The 17,500-nt window shown below is 54.1% G+C and overlaps 4 protein-coding genes across 4 annotated transcripts in view; 3 read left to right on the top strand and 1 right to left on the bottom strand.

Annotated features, from left to right (window-relative positions):
• PTSG_07559 (mixed-lineage leukemia protein) overlaps positions 1–2,586 on the top strand; it is an 11,279-nt gene extending 8,693 nt beyond the window's left edge. The window contains exons 19-22 of the mRNA XM_004991298.1: positions 1–41; positions 290–398; positions 614–2,085; positions 2,275–2,586. The exon at positions 1–41 is cut by the window's left edge and continues 74 nt beyond it. Coding sequence (XP_004991355.1) covers positions 1–41; positions 290–398; positions 614–2,085; positions 2,275–2,346 — 1,694 coding nt within the window. The 3' untranslated portion in view covers positions 2,347–2,586. The remainder of the gene's footprint in view (positions 42–289; positions 399–613; positions 2,086–2,274) is intronic.
• On the bottom strand, positions 2,505–4,661 carry PTSG_07558 (1,2-dihydroxy-3-keto-5-methylthiopentene dioxygenase 3). The gene is made up of 8 exons (XM_004991297.1): positions 4,555–4,661; positions 4,293–4,358; positions 4,106–4,156; positions 3,902–3,963; positions 3,581–3,701; positions 3,259–3,309; positions 2,989–3,084; positions 2,505–2,758 (listed from the first exon to the last, which is right to left on the bottom strand). The coding sequence occupies exons 1-8, from the start codon at positions 4,627–4,629 to the stop codon at positions 2,723–2,725; spliced, it is 558 nt and encodes a 185-aa protein (XP_004991354.1). The 5' UTR covers positions 4,630–4,661; the 3' UTR covers positions 2,505–2,722.
• A 199-nt stretch (positions 4,662–4,860) lies between these two features.
• Positions 4,861–13,305, top strand: PTSG_12606 (threonine synthase). The gene is made up of 26 exons (XM_004991296.1): positions 4,861–4,904; positions 5,085–5,202; positions 5,340–5,410; positions 5,557–5,714; positions 5,873–5,962; positions 6,380–6,508; positions 6,709–6,799; positions 7,081–7,179; positions 7,381–7,547; positions 7,836–7,941; positions 8,142–8,218; positions 8,381–8,560; positions 8,769–8,918; positions 9,122–9,191; positions 9,423–9,499; positions 9,704–9,781; positions 9,973–10,056; positions 10,277–10,403; positions 10,643–10,753; positions 11,049–11,132; positions 11,310–11,362; positions 11,597–11,663; positions 11,833–11,908; positions 12,148–12,287; positions 12,565–12,675; positions 12,933–13,305. Exons 1-26 carry the CDS (start codon positions 4,892–4,894, stop codon positions 13,052–13,054), a joined length of 2,649 nt encoding a protein of 882 aa, XP_004991353.1. The 5' UTR covers positions 4,861–4,891; the 3' UTR covers positions 13,055–13,305.
• Positions 13,306–13,353: 48 nt separating this feature from the next.
• PTSG_07555 (uncharacterized protein) overlaps positions 13,354–17,500 on the top strand; it is a 5,055-nt gene continuing 908 nt past the window's right edge. The window contains exons 1-14 of the mRNA XM_004991295.1: positions 13,354–13,399; positions 13,520–13,575; positions 13,725–13,811; positions 13,918–14,036; positions 14,228–14,391; positions 14,579–14,755; positions 15,030–15,171; positions 15,355–15,440; positions 15,683–15,882; positions 16,087–16,351; positions 16,615–16,710; positions 16,870–16,959; positions 17,244–17,303; positions 17,443–17,500. The exon at positions 17,443–17,500 is cut by the window's right edge and continues 105 nt beyond it. Coding sequence (XP_004991352.1) covers positions 13,364–13,399; positions 13,520–13,575; positions 13,725–13,811; positions 13,918–14,036; positions 14,228–14,391; positions 14,579–14,755; positions 15,030–15,171; positions 15,355–15,440; positions 15,683–15,882; positions 16,087–16,351; positions 16,615–16,710; positions 16,870–16,959; positions 17,244–17,303; positions 17,443–17,500 — 1,636 coding nt within the window. The 5' untranslated portion in view covers positions 13,354–13,363. The remainder of the gene's footprint in view (positions 13,400–13,519; positions 13,576–13,724; positions 13,812–13,917; positions 14,037–14,227; positions 14,392–14,578; positions 14,756–15,029; positions 15,172–15,354; positions 15,441–15,682; positions 15,883–16,086; positions 16,352–16,614; positions 16,711–16,869; positions 16,960–17,243; positions 17,304–17,442) is intronic.

Raw genomic sequence — 17,500 nt, 5'->3', positions numbered from 1 at the left:
AGACACACGCGCAGCGCCTTCCCGGCCACAAGACTGACATGGTTCGTCGTGCGTGTTACATGTTGCATGTGTACATGTGTGCATGTGTGCGCGCACGTGTGTTTGTTTGTGTGTGTGTGTGTGTGTGTGTGTGTGTGTGTGTGTGTTCACCCGATTTAGCCCGAGTGCGCATTGCGAACGGTACACGCTGCTCCCATGTGTGATCCCATCACACGCACACACACCTTGCCTTGTATTCATCCCCTGTATGTGTGTGCACGTGTGTGGCATGTCTTTGTTGTTGTGTCAGGGTCAATTTGAGGTGCAACGCAGCGTAATTGCACCCCCAATGCACACGAGCGTGGAGGATGTCCTTGAATGCCTCAAGCGACCAAACCCCGCAGACAGAAAACTCAACGGTGAGGGACTGCTCAGTTGTTGGTTTGTTGGTTGGTTTAATGTAACACGGTGTCGCTCGTTGTGTGCTACGCCGTGCACACTGACTTCCCTTGTATTTCTGCGCACCCTGACATGAGTGTTGTTGCTCTTCTCATTCACGCAAACACACACAACTTATATTTCCCGTGCACGCCTTGTACCACCACCAACCACCACCAACCACCACTGCCTTCAGCACTGTCGTCTGTGGGTGCGCGCACACTTGACTTTCAGATTGATGACCTGCTGGTGCGCTGCGGTGGACTTGCCGTGATTTGTTTGGGCGCGATCAAGCACACGTCCCCAGCCATGCACACCCGTACCCGCATCTACCCGGATGGGTTTGCGAGCGTGCGCACCTTCTTTGACCTCCACGACCCTTCAACGACAGCCGTGTACCTGTGCCGCATCTGCACAACGCCAGCACAGCAGCAGTCGCAACACCAACGTAAGTCACAGCACGACGGGAGCCAAGGCAACCAGAACCACGCGAGCTGTGGTGATGACCACACGGTGCCTTCGTCACAATTGTCGGCGTGCGCTTCCTCACAAACGAAGAGCGAGAGTGTTCCTCGCTTTCAAGTCATCTACCTTCCACCCCGTCCTTCCCGCGACACAGCAGCCACATCCACATCAGACGCACCAACAACCACATCCACATCAGACGCACCAACAACCACATCCACAACTAAAACCACAGCAGCAGGGACATCAACGGCGACCAACACCGCTCAGCGTCGTGCTGTTGTGTTTGAGGGCCCGACACCGGAAGCAGTGTGGTCGCGTGTGATTGCGACGCTCCGCACAAACGGGTGGGACAAGCACGACGTCGCAAGGCCGCCAGCGGGCGTTCACCTGTTTGGCCTGGACGTCCCATATGTGGTGCGGTTGATTGAAGCACTCCCCAATGCCGCTCGCTGCGAGAAGTACGAGTTTGTGTTTGCGCGGCCGCCACCGCCGGCTGACGAGGCGAACACGGGGCGCGTGAACGCAAACGGGTGTGCGCGGTGTGAGCCGCTGTCGGTGTTGCGGAAGAAACGACAACGGCGGCGTCCGCACGCCACGCTCGCTGCTGCAAACGCGGGCACCAGCACCACTGGCACCACTCAGGCGCCATCGTCGCTCGCAATTGCTGGTGGTGGGGACAGCAGCAGCAGTGGTGGTGCGAGTTCTGGTGGCGGCAGCGCTAGTGGTGGTGATGGAGCAACGAACGGCAGCGGGAACGGCCGTCGCGCTGCCCCCGCAAGTGCGATGGGTCACATGCAGAGCCACCTCTCGGACGCCATGCAGTACCGGCAGTGCAAAGAGCGCATGCGGGAGACGGTGCGCGTCGGCTACTCGAAGATCCACGGGTTTGGGCTGTATGCCCAGCGCGACATTAGCGGCGGCGAGATGATCGTGGAGTATGTTGGGGAGGTGATACGGCCAGAGCTCACGGACAAGCGGGAGCAGTTCTATGACGCACGCAACATGGGCAGTTACATGTTCCGCATTGACGACAAGCAGGTGGTGGACGCAACGCTGACGGGTGGGCAGGCGCGGTTTGTGAACCACAGCTGCGACCCCAACTGCATCTCACGCATCATCTCCACGGATCGCGGCAAGAAGATTGTCATTGTGGCCAAGCAGCACATTTGCAAGGGTGACGAGCTCACATACGACTACCAGGTGCGCGCGCGCGCGTGTGTGTGTGTGTGGGGGGGGGGCGTGTGTGTGCTTTGTGCTCAATGCTTGTATGGTCGTGTGTTTGTGTTTGGTGTTTTTCTGGCTATGTCGCTCTGTGCTGTGCGTGCGACTCACACTTGGTGCTGGTGTGTGTGCGTGCGTGCGTGCGTGCGTGTGTGTATTGCGTTGCAGTTCCCGCTGGACGACGACAACAAAGTTCGCTGCTCGTGTGGCGCTGCCAACTGCCGCGGATTCATGAACTGACGCGCAACGCAGTTGTGTGTTTGTGTGTGTGTGTGTGTGTGTGTGTGTGTGTGTGTGTGTGATGCCTATGGAAACGATGGCTTTTCGCAGCAGTGTGTGTGTGGCACCGTCTTTCTGTTCCTGCTTTGCCTGTCTCCCATGACTATGAGTTGCTGTGGGTTGATGAACGTTGCTAAGTGTGTATGGCGACGGATGCTCGCCGAGCACAAGCTTCGTGCGTGTTACATTCAATAAACGGCTATTTGAGTACGTGCGCACGTCTACGAAGGAGGGGGTGGAATTATGTGTTTGCATGTCTGGCTCTGTGTGTTTGTGTTACAGAAACTATGTGCAGAACCACGTGCTTGCGTGTCGATGTTTGTTTGTGGTTGAGTGTTTAAGCGGTTGCCACCCTTGCGCGCTTGCTCTCCTTCTGTAACACAGACATGCACGCGTGACAGCGCGGTGTAGGTGTGTGTATGTGTGTGTATGTGAGAGTGTGTGTGATTGGCAGGAAGACATCGCTTGTGTAGCACGTGTTACACGTGGTGCATGTGTGTGTATGTATGTGTGTCAATGTAATGTGCTGAAGCTTCATTACCACTGCGGGGGTCAGGCTGTCATATCTGCAGCGTGTGTGTACATGGCATGCGACCAACGCACCTCAAGCGAGGTGAGGTACTGCACGCGGTGCTGGTTGTCGTCTGCGGGCCGGTTGATGGGCGTCCATTTTGGCTCATCCTTGAACAGCCGCTTCGCCTGGCATCACATGTGTACATGCGCACGAAGTTGTGCGCGTGTGAGCGGGTGCGGGTCAGTGGGTTATTGTGTGTGTGTGTGTGCTTGCAGTGTATCAAGGCATGCAATCATGTATGTAAATGTGTGAACGCCTGCTTGCTCAACTTGGACAGCTCCAAGCCATTGGTCATGCACCTGAATGAAGTTCTTCTCGTCAAGAGTGAAGCGGTGGTAGATGCCGGCAGGCTGTGAAATGCAACATGTGGCGTGATGACAGGTGTTGTAATGCAAGCAGGGCAACGGCACAGCAGTGAGACAGAGCACGTTAGCGGTTCGAGTTGAGGGACTGCAAACATCAAGCAGCTGCACTGGTGGCCATGCCGCAGACAAACACACACAGGCACACACACAGGTACACAGGCAGAAATACACATGGGCAGACATAAACACACAGACAGACAGACAGACACACAGACACACACACACACACACGCGCGCGCGCGCGCTCGATGCGCACCAGCACGAGAAGGTCTCCGGCCGTGACCTCAATACGAATCCACTTGTCGTCGCGGTCGCGAACGTCAAAATATCCGCTGCCATCAACAATGTACCGGATCTCCTCATCCTCGTGAAGGTGTCTGAATCGCACACACACACGCACGAATACGCGCGTGTTTGGACACAAATAAGAGTTGGCGCGGGCTGGTGAGAGGAAAAAAAGATGTTGAACGTGTACGTGCAGAGCACTTGTTGAGGAGCGTCTGCCTCACACGTACGATGATCCCAGCACAACACCACTTTGCCACAGCACATGCAACATGACGATAGGTGCGCTCACTCTTGGAAAAAGGACTTGATCTTCTCCTCATAGTTGGGCAGCTTCTCCTTGGAGCAGGTGATCTAGTGGTCAAGGAAGCAACGCACACAGGGTGCTGTGAGCAGGAAGTGGATGACAGCCAAGGTAATTAGAACAAAGCTGGCCGTATGCAGGCAAGGGTGTGCAGTCAATGTGTTTCTTGTGCTGTTCACCTTTGAAACGTACCACGTCTTGGTTGGCATAGTTGCGCTCCTTGCACACCTTGGCCAGTTCATCCTGCAGTGTATGTGTGTGTGCATGTGTGAGGCGAATCCGTGTGCACGGCGTGCTGTGGCATGCAATGCAGCTGCTGCTGGCGGTGCAAGATGTGCTCAGCAGACTATCCTTTACTTGCACACACACACATATGTACCTCGTGCTTCTCCACTGGGATGTTCCAGTAGAGCACGCCAAGGTCCTTCAAGTCTTCCACCGACACCTGTTCCATGAAGTTGAACATGAAGGGGAGTGTGTTCATGAGAAAGAACCAAGGGAGGCAAGGTGCGCGCACACGCACACACAAGTACACAAGTACACGAGTACAAACACACACAAGTACACAAGTGCACACGAGTACACACACGCGCACACACAAGTACACAAGTACACACGAGTACAAACACATACACACACACCTCCTTGACCGGGTCGGTCTTGTGTGGGAGGCGCTGGTCAGTGTCAGCATCGTCCATGTACCACGCAGCCACCATCTTCACTGTTGTCTTTGTTTCTTCGGTCTCAGTTGGGAAAATTATTGAATGATTTCATCAAATTGACTGCGTTGGTCCTGCCTGCAACCGTCGCTCACTCATCGCCGCTGCTCTCTTGCTCTGCGCCTCTGCTCCGCTTTCTTGCTTGTTGCTTGCTTCATCGAGCCATCCATCCCGTGTATCCACCCATCCACACGATCCACCCCTCCACACGATCCATCCATCCACACGATCCATCCATCCACACGATCCATCGGCAGCCATGAGCCACACAGGTGAGGGTGTTTGAGTGCTTGGTTGATCATACGACAGGAGCAGCCGTGCTCTTCACCGCATCCTATCCATTTCCGTCCCGCGTCATTCGCTGCAAACGCCTGCTGATTGACTGCCATTCGCATGCAGGCGCTCACCATTCCATGTCACAACCATCATCATGCCTGTGCGTTCCCTTGCAGTGCGTTCTGGGGTTACGGTGCGTGTTCCCGCGACAACGGCCAACATGGGGCCAGGCTACGACAGTCTCGGCATGGCCCTCGATCTCTGGAACGAGCTCACCGTCGAATACGCCAGCATGTGTGTGTGTGTGTGTGTGTGTGTGTGTTTGCGCATGCCTGATGAGAAGGGTCGTCAACTCGCTTGCTTGACCTCCCTGTGGCTGCTCTCACAATACCTTCTGTCTCTCTTTTTTCACGCACATACACACATGTCAGGTTCAGCATCCACATCCAGGGCGAAGGCGCTGACGTGCTGCCTCGCAACGAAGACAACTTTGTCGTCAAAGGTGCGCAGACATGACTCTACGCGTGTATGTGAAGGGAGTGTGCTTAGGCATGGCTGAGCCAAGCTCCATTTCACTGAACAATGTATCGTTAACCCACCCCACCTCACAAACACTCTCTTCGATCCCCCCCCCTTCCTCCTCAACAGGCGTGCAGCTGGCGTTTGAGCGCGCTGGCAAACCAATGCCAACGCTGGCGTTCTTCTGCAAGAATGAGATCCCCTTTGGCAGTGGACTCGGCAGCTCAAGTGCAGGCATCATCTCCGGCATTCTCGCCGGCCTTGTCCTCTCTGGCCAGCAAGTCAAGGTCTGTTGACGCGCGCGCGCGCGCGTGTGTGTGTGTGTGTGGATGTGTGTGTGTGTGTGTGTGTGTGTGTGGGTGTGTGTGTGGGTGTGCGATTGCAGTGGCTGCCAGCTGCTGTCCTGCCTACTCATGTGACACGTGCTGATGACTGCGTGTACCAGGTGAAGGATGGCGAAGAACTGCTGCAGATGGCTGCATCCATTGAGGGACACGTGGACAACATCGCGCCGTGCATTTACGGCAACCTGCAGGTCTCGCTGCTAAAGCTGGCGGTGTTGTTGTTGTTGTTGTTGTTGTTGTTGTTGTTGTTGTTGTTGTTGTTGTTGTTGTTGTTGTTGTTGTTGTTGTTGTTGTTGTTCTTGCTGCTGCTGTTATTGTTGTTGTTGTTGTTGTTGTTGTTGTTGTTGTTGTTGTTGTTGTTCTTGCTGCTGCTGTTATTGTTGTTGTTGTTGCTGCTGTTATTGTTGTTGTTGCTGCTTCATCCGTCTTGATACCTTTATTCAATTACGCCCGAAGTGGACACATTCTTCATCAAGCTTTGTTGTGCGAACGCTCTCCACTTGCATGTTTCTCCACCACCACGCTTCACTCATCTGTACCACGCACTTTGCACCACCACTGCCACCTTCACCACCGCTGCCACGTACTTCCTTTCGTCTCCACCCAAGATTGGGTTCCACACGGGCGAGCGCTGGCAGACGCAGGAGATTGCTGTGCCGTCATCGCTGCAGTGTGTTGTCCTCACACCAAACACGCCCATGAACACCAAGGAAGCAAGGGCCATGCTCAAGTCAGAGGTATGCTTGAGTGTGTGTGTGTGTATGTGCGTGTGTGTGTGCGTGTTTGTATGTGTTCTTCCATGCGCTTGTGTGTGTATGGCGATGTGAGCATTTGTTCATGTTGTCCCACAACCTCGCTTGTGTCCTCCCTCCTACACTGCTTGTCCTCTCTCGCATGTTGATCACCACCCCCCTTCCACCCTCGTGTCTCTGTGCAGGTTCCACGAGACGATGCCATCTTCAACATTGCCCGCACTGCACTCCTTGTCCGCGCATTTCAAACCGGCGATTTGGACTCTCTGCGCCACGGTCCGTCGCCCACAAATGCACACGCGTCCTGTGCATGTGTGTGTGTGTGTTGTACGTGTGTGTTGTGTGTGCGTGCGTGTGCTGTGTGTGTGCTGTGTGTGTGTGTTGTGCGTGCGTGTTGTGCGATTGTGTGTGTGTTGTGTGTGTATGTGTGTGTTGTGCGTGTGTGTTTGCCAAGTGTTGCCGAGCAAGGCGGTGAGTGGGAGTGGTCGTGTCTGCACGCCTGTGTGGCGCCAAGTACGTCAGCACTGACCACATTGCGTGCATCTCTGCTCCATCAGCGACGGAGGACAAGCTTCACCAGCCGGTTCGCGGTTCAGACAAAGTGCTGCCAGCCCTCTTCCCAGTCATCAAGGCAGCACTGGACGCTGGTGCAAAAGGTGCGATGCATGTGCTGTGCACAAAGAGATGTTTGCTCTGCTCCACATGAGAGAGAGAATGTGTGTGTGTGTGCGTGTTCGTGTGCGCGCTGTACATTCTTGTCGCCGTATCTACGATCACACACATTCATCCAGTACACACACGCATACACACGCATACACACGCATACACACGCATACACACGCATACACGCCTTGCAGGCGCGTTTCTGTCTGGTGCTGGGTCGTCCATCCTGGCCATCACGACGGGCGCCCGCGGCGAAGTGGCGGTGCAGGACGCGAGCGAGCGGTTCGACGCTGCTGTTGCCGCAGCAATGACCGCTGCTGCCGAAGCCTGCGGGGTGCAAGGCCGCATCACCATCACCCGGGTGAGTACTGCGTGTGTGTGTGTGTGCTTGTTTGTTTGTTTGTTTGTTTGTTTGTTTGTTTGCTTTTGTGCGTGTGTGTGTGTGTGTTTGTTTGTTTGCTTGTTTGTTTGTCTGTTTGTTTGTTTGTTTGTTTGTTTGCTTTTGTGTGTGCTTTGACGTCTGTGATTCCACCTGTGGACAAGATGCACTGCTTGTGTCGACGACAATAGCAATTGCATCAGTATGGGCATCCAAGCACACAATTCACAATACGATGCACATGCGACGTACTTGTTCTTGCCACAACAGCCAACACCGCTCGGTGCGCATGTTGTGGCGATTCGGGAGACCATCGCGCCCTCGTTGTCGTTCAAGTCCACGGGTCCACGATACGTCAGCACGCGCCGCAGTGACGGTGGGCTCATCCTGCTCATCTGATGCTGCTGGTGTTGCTTAACCGATGCTGCTGGTGTTGCTTACCTGATGCTGCGCTTGTCTGGTGGTTGAGTGTTCGTGCGTCCTGTGATGTGATCAAGGATCCGCTATTCACCTCCCACCGCTTCATGTCATCACCCACCAACCACCACTCACCATCGCGACATGTGCGCTGTGCAGAGAATGCGTCTGTGTCGTTTGAGGAAGCGGTGATGCACGGGCTTGCACACGATGGCGGCCTCTACGTCCCCAGAGAGGTACCGTCCTGCTGTACTCCCATTGCTTTGTACGTGTGTTCTGCTCGCTGGTGACTCTCAAAGTGCGTTTGTTTCACTCCTCATGTGCAAGCTCACACCGCAACACTGACAACAACCACTGACAACAACCACTGGCAACAACCATTGCCACCCGTTGAGCAGGTTCCAACCGTGTCCATCGACATGCTGAAGGAGTGGAGCACGCTCAGCTTTCCCGATTTGGCAGCTGCGGTCATGCGGCTGTACATTGGCGTGGATGAAATCTCCGACGCGGCTCTCTCGGAGCTGGTCCACCGGTCCTACTCGCGCTTCACATCTTCGCACGTCACCCCACTCGTGAAGGTGTGGTGTATGTGGCGGTGATGAGATTAGCTGTTCATGTCAACTCGCTTTGACAAGATTGAATTGATGCCTGTTTGTATGGCGGAAACTTGTGCCCTCTGTTTCATGTTAATCCTCTCCCCTACTCTCCCCCACAGCGCGACCCCCTCACCAACAACAACCCCCCCCCCCAACACGCACTCCCCCACCTCCACCACGTTGGTGACAGCTCACGCCTGGCACGACGGCCGAGCACGCGCCACCGACGTATGTGCTTGAGCAGTTCCATGGGCCCACGTGCGCCTTCAAGGACGTCGCGCTGCAGTTTGTGGGCAATCTGTTTGAGTTCTTTCTCGCCCGCAAGAACCAGCACTTGCCCGTGAGTGGCTAACATGGGACAATGTGTAGCATGCTATGGTTTGATGGCGTTGCTTGCAAAGCACCCGTGTGTGCTCGTGCGCAGCTGCCCAAGCCGTTCATGATGTTTAGAATGTGCATGATGCACATGGTGTTAATCGTCTTCGTATCGTTCACAATGTTCATTGTGTGCATCACACACACACACACATCACCATGTGGCAGGAGGAAGATCGCCATGCCATCACAGTGCTTGGCGCAACCTCCGGTGACACGGGTTCGGCTGCCATCGAAGGTGATCGCGTGAATGCTTTCCATGATGCGATGTGGGCCGTGGTGCTGGTCTGTGTGTGTTTGCGTGTGTGTGTGTGTGTTTGCGTGTGTGTGTGCGTGCGTGTGCGTGTGCGTGTGTGTGTGTGTGTTTGTGTGTTTGTTTGTGGTTGGAACAGCGTGCAGGTGGCGTGTTGTAAGATCTCATTGTGTGTTTGTGTTCTTGTGCCATCCTGCTTGCATATGGATGGACTAGGCCTGCGAGGAAAGGAGAACGTGGAAGTGTTCATCTTGCACCCGCACAAGCGTGTTGCTCCCATTCAGGAGGCGCAGGTCAGCACACACTGTGCTTGCAAGCAAACTGAGGGAGCGGGGTTTGCGGTAATTGGGCATGGAGTGATCCAGGCAGACACACGCACGCACGCCTCGCAGTCGATTTTGTTTGTGCCTGCATGCAAGCATCACAGGCATGCACATGCATACATGCACGTGTTGCATTTCGTTGTGTCACCCCCTCCCACCCAATCTCCACTTCAGATGACAACCATCCTGGATGCAAATGTGCACAACGTCGCTGTTGATGGCGCGTTTGATGACTGCCAGTCCATGGTCAAGGTAACGTTGGAATGGTGTTGATCACATCCTGGTGTGTGTGTATGTGTGTTCGTGTGTGTGTGTGTGTGTGTGTGTACGTGTGTGGTATGCGTATGTGTGATCATATGTGGATATGATGCAACAGCAGCCTTTTCGTTACCATTGGCTCAGCCCAGCGCCTGTACATTGACATGCGCGTTGCGTGTTTGTAGACACTGTTCCAAGACGAGGAGTTCCGTGAGAAACACCACCTCGCAGCTGTCAACAGCATCAACTGGGCACGCATCCTCGCTCAGGTGCGGCACACAGCACGCCAGTTACTTCACAACGCTGCACGATGCACCCAACACCCATGACTTTGCTTCCTTTCCCTGTGGCTCATGTCACCACCCACATGTGTGTTTGTGTGTGTGTGTGTGTGTGTGTGTGTGTGTGTGTGTGTGTGTGTGTGTGTGTGTGTGTGTGTGTGTGTGTGTGTGTGTGTGTGTGTGTGTAATATACGTGTGGTTGCACCAGATTGTGTACTACTTTTACATGTACTTCCGCTGGGTGGAGCAAGAGCACACGGCCATTGGCACTACGCTCAACGTCGTCGTGCCCACAGGAAACTTTGGCAACATCCTCGCAGGCTTCTACGCAAAGCGTGAGTCGTCGAGTAGCTTGTCTAGAGAGACAATGTGTGTGTGTGTGTGTGTATGTGTGTGTGTCAAAGGGTATGTGGACTTTCTTGCCGCGCCTTTATTCAACTGCCCTCTCCCTTCTTAGAACCACGCTTAGCGTTGCCAGCTCTCTGTCTCTCACACCATCTGACCATCGTGTTCACCTTCCCCCCTTCCGCTTTTCATTCCCTCCCCCCTCCTTCCCATCGCCATCTGTGCTCAGGGATGGGACTGCCACTTGGCAAGCTCGTTGTTGCGACCAACAGGAACGATATCCTGTACCGCTTTCTCCGCCACCGCGACTACACCGCCCGCCCCGTCGAGCCGTCACTTGGTGTGTGTGTGTTTGTGTTTTGGTGTGTGTGTGTTTTGTCTTGTGTGTGTTTGTGTTTTGGTGTGTGTGTGTGCGTTGTGTGTGTGTGCGTTGTGTGTGCGTGTTTTGTGTGTGTTTTGTCTTGTGTGTGTGTGTGTGTGTTTTGGTGCGTTATTGTTTTTTTTTGTTTGTTTTTTGTGTGCGTGCACATGTATGGGCGTTGCTCTGCTTCTCTGTGCCTAGCAGATTTCATCGTCTCTTCACTGTGTTCTGATCCTGCCCCATCATGACGTGAATGCTATCGACATTGCGACAGCCCCGGCAATGGACATTGTTGTTCCAAGCAACTTTGAGCGCTTCCTCTACTTCCTTATGGACAACAATCCTCACAAAACGAAAGGTGTGTGTGTGTGTGTGTTTGGGTGTTTGTTGTAAGCTGGTTCATATGTGGGCGTATGTGGGCGTATGTGCGCTCCTTGTTGAGCGTGCGTATGTGCGCGCGAATAGCCACACACCTGCTTTCTTCTCACTGACCATCCCATGTTACCCTACTTACAATATACTCGCGTGTCCACAGCGCTGATGAAACGCATCAAGTCCAGTGGAACGCTTGATTTGGGCAAGAACAAGGTGTTGTTGTTGTTGTTGTTGTTGTTGTTGTTGTTGTTGTTGTTGTTGTTGTTGTTGTTGTTGTTGTTGTTGTTGTTGTTGTTGCAAGCGGTGGTTGGAGACGTAGGGAAGACGTAATGAGTGATTCAACGTTTCGTGCTCCTCGGGCCGTGTCTTGTGCTTTGTGCTTCGTGTTGTGGACATTGTGCTGCATCTAATGCTGCTGTGTTGTGTACGACATCTCTAACGACCCAGGATGAGTTGTACAAGATTGTTGACTCCTTTTTTGATGCCGGCCGTGCTTCCGACGAAGACATCAAGGGTATTCAACCCATGCGATCACGCGCACGTGCACACACGTGCACACGTATAGGCGTACACGTTCAAATACATGCACGTATGCATTTGCGTGGCTGGAGTACCTTTTTCTGTCAAGTGCTTCCTCGCCCTTGTTGCTCACAACACTTTTGTGTCGATGTTGTTGTTTTCAGCTGCCATCTGGCGTTATCGCAAGCTTTACAACTACCTTCCCTGTCCACACACGGCCACAGCCCTCCACACAATGCAGTGAGTGTCCTTGTGCACTGTGTGTGTGTGTGTGGAATGGTGGCTGTTGCCTTGTTACAGCCTCGGCTCCTGTGCCAGACGTATTGCATGCTCCTGTCTACTTGCGCTCACACACACACACACACATACACACACACACACACACACACATACACACACACACACACACACAAACAAACACACAAACAAACACGCTCTCTCTCTCAATCTCTCATACGCCCACTGCATGCCCATTTCAGGCTTGTGCGCGGTGACGGGGAGGATCTGGCCGGCGTTCCTGCGTCCCATTTTGTGTGCTTGGCCACAGCGCATCCGGGCAAGTTCCGCGAGACGGACGCGCCAACAGATGTGCCGCCACCACTGCCACCTCAGCTCAAGGGTACGCGCTTGGTTGGTGCGGGTGTGCGTGTTGGCGGGGGAGGGAACGATGACGTGTGGCTGTGAGGGGTGGGTTGCTGCGTGTGCTTGGGTTGTCGTTGCTGCCGTTGCTTTTGCTGCTGCTATTGTGGCATCGTTGAATTGCCATGTGAGAGCGTGATGGCTGGACTGTTCCTTCTCCCCCCAACAATACTGGATACTGCGCTGATTACGTTCAACGCTTGCCTGCACGCTTGCTTGCACGCTTGCGCCCACCTGCACTCTTTGCGTGCCGGCAGGGCTGCACCTGAAACCGAAGCGGTGCGCACACATCGGCAACGACCTGACCGAACTCAAGGACTTCATGGACACCACGCTTGCCGAGCGCGAGCAAGCCAAGGATGTTGCTGGTGAGACAATGCTGTGCACTTGTGTGTATTGTGTGTATTGTTTGTGTGTGTGAGCGTGTTTGTATGCATGTGTGTCTGTGTGGTTGTCTCTGCACGTGTGTGGTTGTCTCTGCATGTGTGTGCTTGTCTCTGCACGTGTCTATGTGGACACCTGCTATCCAACAAACGCTGTCTCGTTGTCCTGCATACATTTACTCTTTCCTCTTTCGCTCACGCACACACTCTCACACACGCTCACACTCTCACTCTTTCTGCAGGCACGTCTTCGTGCATGTGGTGCGCTCAGATGTGCTGTGGACGCTGGGATTTGGTTGCTGCGGCTGGCGTTGGCGCTGCGGTTGCCATTGCAAGCCTGCACCTCCTCAACAGGCGCACGTGATGTTGGCTGTGTCCAACTGTGCTTGGCTTTGTTGCCGTGCGTGATGCGACTTTGATTCATCGCATGCAGTTCACAGCATCACTGTTACTCTCCTGTGTGCGTGTGCGTGTGCGTGTGTGTGTGTGCGTGTGCGTGTGCGCATGTGCGTGTGTATGCATGTGTATGCATGTGTGTGTGTGCGTTGTGCAACAACAACAACCAACAACAACAACAACTGCAACAACTACAACAACAACAACAAAAAAAAAAACACATTCATTTTGGAGAAAACATGAAAGATTTCCATTCATATTCTGCAAACAAACAACGATGATGGACGAACTGGAAGCAGCAGTGTGCTCGCAGGTGGTGTGCGTGTGTTTGTGTTTGTGGTTGTGTTTGTGTTTGTGTTTGTGTTTGTGTTTGTGCTCGTGTGTCACGGCTCTCACACACATATGCGCCCATGTGTTTCTGAAACATTGCAAGGAAAAGCGCATTTACGCATGCGCCAAGCATCTTCACTCCCTGTGCGAGTCACAAACGTAAGGCAGTGCTGTACACACGCATCACTTTGTGCATCCGCCCATCCGTTGATTTCCTGAATCAATCTCCTGGCTGTGCATGAGAACTTGCTCCGCTCATGCACAGCTCATCGCTGCTACTGCGATTACTACTACTGCTCTTGTTGCAGGGCGGTGCGCCCGCTGGACACAACAAATGCGACCATCCTTCGTCTTCGTCAAGAGCAGGCACAGCTACATCAACAGCTCAAGGAGTTGTGAGTAGACATGCGAATGAAGGCCACATGCTCTGTTGATTTCGTTGAGTACGCTGCAGTCACCCTCCTTGCGCTCGCTTCGGCTTTGTATTGACCACACCCACAGGACAGCTATTGATGCACAACAACAACAACAGCAGCAACAACAACAACAACAGCAACAGCAACAGCAGCAACAGCCACAACCTGCCAGTGTCAAACCTGCATCAACACAACTCACGCGAGGTAAGGCTGCTCGCTCCTGTCTCTCTTGGCCTGCCAATGGTATGCTCGCGTAACCGCTTCTCAAAGGCTGCTGTGAGGCTCTACAGGGGTGTTCATCAAGGTTTGCGCAACACTTGTGTTTGAATCACAACGTGACACCATATCTGCATTGTGACCCACCTGCAACCATGCATTCCCGCACGTGCTGGCAGAGGTAGCAACCGCCGAGAGCGAGGCCTTGCATTTTCTTGCGAACCACTTCAGCGATGATGTAGCCGAATCGCCGCAGCAACTGGACGCTCTCCTCTCTGGCGACGAAGCCATCCTGCGCGCCCTCGATGCCGGCGACACCGCACAAGTCAACGCACTCCTGCATGTACGTGCGAGCTGGTATGGCCTTTGTTTCTGCCTGCCGTGCGGCGCGACTACTTTGGTTCCACAAGCGAATGCGTAATGTCTTGCGACGTTGTGCATTGCGGATGTTGCGCATATGCTTGCGGTGCACACTGCCATCTACCCTCATGCGTTCGATACACGCAACCACAACACACATGATGACACAGGCACTGGAGCGTCGAGGAGATGAAGGCTACGATGACGATGCACACGGTGGCATGGGAGGAGAGGCAGAGAACGAAGAGCAACCACCATCGCTTATTGAGCATCACAACAGACGCACGGCCACCATTGTGGAACTCGACAGTAGACCTCTTGTGGCAACGACATCTCATGCAGAACAGGTACATGGCAGAAGCACGCGCATCACTGGCAGCAGCACAACTGTGCCTCCTTTGCACACACACACACACACACACACACACACACACACACACACACACACACACACACACACACACACACACACACACACACACACACACACACACACGCACCCCCTCCCCCCCCCACACCACACACACACACACTCTCTCTCTCTGCACACACGCTCTCCATTGTGACTGCAGCTGACAACTGTGTTTTCCTCAATTACATTGCGCACGTGGGACCGAGCAGCCACCATTGACAAAGAAGAATGGCCCCGAAGAAGAGCCATCAGCATCGCTGCCATCGACGTTCTCGTCATCACCACTGCCAGATCGGGATGTCGCCACAGAGGAGCTGCTTCGATCGGAGCGCGAGGCAGAGAACACCGCACGTGCGTGCACGTGCACTTGTGTGAACATGTGTTTGACCGTATGTGCATCTGCGCATGCACGTGCGTGTATGTACTCGTGTGTGTGTGTGTGTGTTTTGGACGCACTTGTGCACTTATCTTGCCTGTTGATGTTGCATACTCCCTCATGTGCTGCGTTGCAACCCCCCCCCCCCAAACCTGCAGTGGCTGAGCTGATGACGCTCGTGTCGGAGAACCCCGATGTGATCAACTCCCTCCCACCGGGCGTGCAGGCCATTGTCTTTGACCAGGTGCTGTCGTGATAGCGACACTTGATTGTCACAATTGAGTGGACAGTGATGGATGCCTGTAACATTCGCTCATCCCTTCTTCTATCTCAGCAGTTTGCTTGCCTTCATCGCCACGACATCACCCTCACCACCACCACCACCACCACCACCACCACCACCACCACCACCACCACCACCACCACCACCATCATCATATCATCATCACCACCACCACCACCACTGACTGCTCCCTCCATCACCAGGTGACAGCCCAGCGCGCAATGGCGTCAGAGGAGGATGATGATGAGGATGATGATGAAGGCGATGGCAACGAGCGCGATTTCTTGATGTATCACGACAGTGCTGGCAGTGCTGTGGACCAGCAGCCGCACAGGAGGGATGAGGGTAGCGCTGCACACCCGTACATGTACAGACACACGTCCTTTGCCCAGCAACTCGCAGAGTAAGCGCACGTGTTCTTGCTGGTGGGATTTGCCGTGTGTGTGCATGTGCGTTCCGTGTTTCTGCCAAGCTGGTTCTTGCGGTTGCACGCGCACGCGCACCTACAGCAGCTACATTTCGTGCCAGCTTTGTATTTCACACACACACACACACAACCATACATTCAAACACATACACACACATATCCACACACACATATGCACAGGTACCGCGCTGCGCAACTCAGCCGGTTTGCGGGCGGCGATGACGAGAACGAGTCAAGTGCCGATCAGCGGAGTGGCAGTAGCGAGGACACCGCCGCCACAGGAGTACCGGGAGAGGCAGGCGTGATGGCAGCAGCAACAGCAGCAGCAGCAGCAGCAACAGCAGCGGGGTCGCGTGCGAGACGGCCCGTGGTGCGACCGCCTACGACGCTCTTTGAGGCCGTGGAGAGAAAGGACCACACAGCCATCGCACGCTTCATCCAGGAGGTAACGAGAAGGGGGAGAGGCGGACGTCTGCACGTTTGTGTGTGTGTGTGTGTGTATGTGTGTGTATGTGTGTGTGTGTGTGTGTGTGTGTGTGCATGCTTGTGGCTGTGGAAAAGACAATGTGAGCGTGGTTGTGTACCGAAATCGTATCGTGCAGGCAATCAACCCCTGCAACATGTACACGCGTGTGCATATGTGCTTCCTCCTGTGATGACCTCCATCCTGCAAATCATCAACTATCACGACTGCGTGGTGCCGTGAAGGGGTGGGACGTGAACGAGCAGAACCAATATGGCGAGACGCCACTGCACATCGCCGTCACTGCCGACGACCACGACGCTGTCGCCCTCCTATTGCAGGTGAACACAGCGGTGGTGGCGATGGTGCTGTTGGAGTTGGCACGTTCTGCGCGGTGCATTCTTCACATAACCTGAGTGGAGTGATCGATGTGTGCGTGGGACATGCCCTCACATCGACCAATGTATGCATTTGACGAACATACACGGCGCACCGAATAGGCCAACGCGAATCTTGAGATGGAGCTGAATCTGTGCGGGTGGACGCCCCTGCACAAAGCGGCCGCACGCGGTGACCTGCGAATGGTCAAGGTGCCGACACACACCAACATGCATACACATACACACACACACATGTCCACACATATCGCATGTTTACAAACACATGCACATACATACGTCCACACATATCGCATGTACATACACATACACATACACACGTCCACACATATCGCATGCACACACACATGTGGACGACATGCAATCACTCCACGCTCTTGCTGCGTAGTGTTGTGACATGATATGACACGTGATTTTGCAAGTCATTTTTTTTCCATTACATGCTTCCCCTGCTTTCATGCATTGCATGTTGACAGATGCTTGTTGCTTTCGGCGCGGATGTAAACCGGACAAAGTCTGATGGGCTGGATGCTGCTGTGAGTTGCATACACGTGCGTGTTCTGTGTATTTGGACCATCTGAGTGTGTATGTGTTTGTGTGTGTTAGGACGATGCGTCCGTGTGTGTATGATGTAGGCTCAATCCCCCAAACCTGCACGTCCACCCATTTCTGCAGGCGCTTGCTGAGCGCAATGAGCACATGGATGTGCAGGCGTTTTTGGAGCAGCAGCGTC

This window comes from Salpingoeca rosetta (genome assembly GCF_000188695.1).
Source record: "Salpingoeca rosetta unplaced genomic scaffold supercont1.20, whole genome shotgun sequence".
NCBI classification, from domain to species: Eukaryota; class Choanoflagellata; order Craspedida; family Salpingoecidae; genus Salpingoeca; species Salpingoeca rosetta.
The sequence above is the reverse complement of the archived record's forward strand: the minus strand, read 5'-3'. Positions and strand labels throughout refer to the sequence as shown.

What these genes read in the sequence shown, in the direction of transcription:
- PTSG_07558 (XM_004991297.1), bottom strand. Translation starts at nt 4,629, where the DNA reads ATGGTGGCTGCGTGGTACATGGACGATGCTGACACTGACCAGCGCCTC. An exon ending in AGACCGACCCGGTCAAGGAG is followed by an intron (nt 4,359 to 4,554) that starts GTGTGTGTGTAT and finishes TTCATGGAACAG; the next exon opens with GTGTCGGTGGAAGACTTGAA. An exon ending in TCCCAGTGGAGAAGCACGAG is followed by an intron (nt 4,157 to 4,292) that starts GTACATATGTGT and finishes CATACACTGCAG; the next exon opens with GATGAACTGGCCAAGGTGTG.
- PTSG_12606 (XM_004991296.1), top strand. An exon ending in GCATTTACGGCAACCTGCAG is followed by an intron (nt 5,963 to 6,379) that starts GTCTCGCTGCTA and finishes TCTCCACCCAAG; the next exon opens with ATTGGGTTCCACACGGGCGA. An exon ending in GCAAGCCAAGGATGTTGCTG is followed by an intron (nt 12,676 to 12,932) that starts GTGAGACAATGC and finishes CTCTTTCTGCAG; the next exon opens with GCACGTCTTCGTGCATGTGG.